Source organism: Crocuta crocuta, unplaced genomic scaffold (assembly GCF_008692635.1).
Source record: "Crocuta crocuta isolate KB4526 unplaced genomic scaffold, BGI_CrCroc_1.0 scaffold526, whole genome shotgun sequence".
Taxonomy (NCBI): Eukaryota; Metazoa; Chordata; class Mammalia; order Carnivora; family Hyaenidae; genus Crocuta; species Crocuta crocuta.
In genome coordinates, this window is record NW_027528811.1 from 189,930 (window position 1) to 191,429 (window position 1,500).

Consider the following 1,500-nt stretch of genomic DNA (forward strand, 5'->3'; position numbering starts at 1 on the left):
GTAGGTAATACCCAGTACCACCCACCCTCCTGCTAAGTGGCCGCAGGTATACACAGCGTTCCCACCCCTCATGGCAGAAGAGCCACATGCTCCCACCCCCCCCACCACGTGATCCTGGCATCCCTGTCACCAGGTGGCAGCCCCTGAGCGCCATGGGGTGGGACAAGGGAACGCCTCCCTCCGGGGACCCCAGGGGACCCCAGCAGGCAGTCGGGTGAGTCCCCAGAGGGTAATAGGGGCAGGACCTGGTAAGGGCACTGACCCAAAGGCAGCCACGTAGAGAACCCATAGTTTTGTGCAGCCCCACCCTCTCCCGGTAGCTGTGGGGCGGCTCTTACCCCGGCTCCGCCTTCTCCTCCTCCGACCGAGGCTTCTTCCTGGAGGAGGCTGGGGAGGACCCCTGCCGGCCGCTTTCCACGCGATGGTGCTGCGGAAGGAGGTCACTTTGGGCGAGGGGGTGGTGAGGGTGGTGTGGGAGGCGCCCCGGGATGCCAACCGGGCCAGGAGACAGGAGTGCCCCACGAGCAGAGACGGCCAGCCCCCGACCCTAAACCGTGGGATCCCCGGGGGTTACGGGCAGTTACCGTGAACACGGAGAGCCCCAGCTTGGCGGCCTCCTTATCTTCTCGGGACAACGCCACTCGGCCTGCAGAGCCACTGCGGGAACGCGGGTGACAAGCGGTCACGGTGAGAAGGCCCCGGCCTCCGCAACCGGATAGCGCTCCCATTTGGGCAAAGGGCAGAGTCCATCCCCTTGCAACACACCTGGAGCTCCCCAGGCCTAGGAGCCGGTCCACTCCCTTCTCCTCGTGGTCCCCTCCTTCCCGCTTACACACTTCGACAAAGTCCTGCAAGGAGGGCAAGAGGGGATGCTCGCGGCAGGCAGCTCGGGGCCCGCCTCCCCCGCCCCCCCAGGAGGGTCCCCTCACCTCTTTGCTCAGGCCGGTGGGCTGCTTCCTCACGTTCTTGTAACCTCTGCGGGGGCCGCATGCGCGAGCTTCAGGGAGCGGCAGGCCTCGCCTGGGCCCCTGCCCCTTCGCCCCCGCCGCGCCCCCCACCCAGAGCTCCCCCGACCCCTCGGGGCGCACTCACAGCGCGGCCATGAGCGCCTCCTGCTCCGCCTGCCTCACGGCCGCCAGCTCCTCCTCCCGGCTCAGTCCCGCGCCGTCCGCCCGGCCCTTGGCGTACCAGGTGAGGTCGCGGCCCTTCTGCCAGCGGCCCACTGGGGCCATCAACGAGTTGCCTGCGGGGATGCAGTGCCGAGTGCTCGCCCCGCGGGGTCTGCGCAGCACCCCCGTTTTCCGCGCCCCCTCCTTTTGTGGACCCGCAGCTCCCGCGTCCCCCCCATCCGCGCCCCTCTTCCTCCCCCAGCCCCAGGCCTGGCACCGCGCTGACCCAGGTAGTTCTCTCTCTGTTTGTCGGTCTTCACGTCCTCCCAACTGAACTGGTCCTGCCCGCCGCGCACGCCGCCCCGGCTGGAGCCGAACATGGTTCCCGACA

At 68.8% G+C, this 1,500-nt stretch overlaps 1 protein-coding gene across 1 annotated transcript in view; it reads right to left on the reverse strand.

Annotated features, from left to right (window-relative positions):
- Positions 1–1,494, reverse strand: part of CUNH1orf35 (chromosome unknown C1orf35 homolog) — a 2,056-nt gene extending 562 nt beyond the window's left edge. The window contains exons 1-6 of the mRNA XM_077755873.1: positions 1,396–1,494; positions 1,093–1,243; positions 930–975; positions 766–848; positions 585–657; positions 339–427 (exon numbers count right to left, since the gene is read on the reverse strand). Coding sequence (XP_077611999.1) covers positions 339–427; positions 585–657; positions 766–848; positions 930–975; positions 1,093–1,243; positions 1,396–1,489 — 536 coding nt within the window. The 5' untranslated portion in view covers positions 1,490–1,494. The remainder of the gene's footprint in view (positions 1–338; positions 428–584; positions 658–765; positions 849–929; positions 976–1,092; positions 1,244–1,395) is intronic.
- Positions 1,495–1,500: the final 6 nt, after the last annotated feature.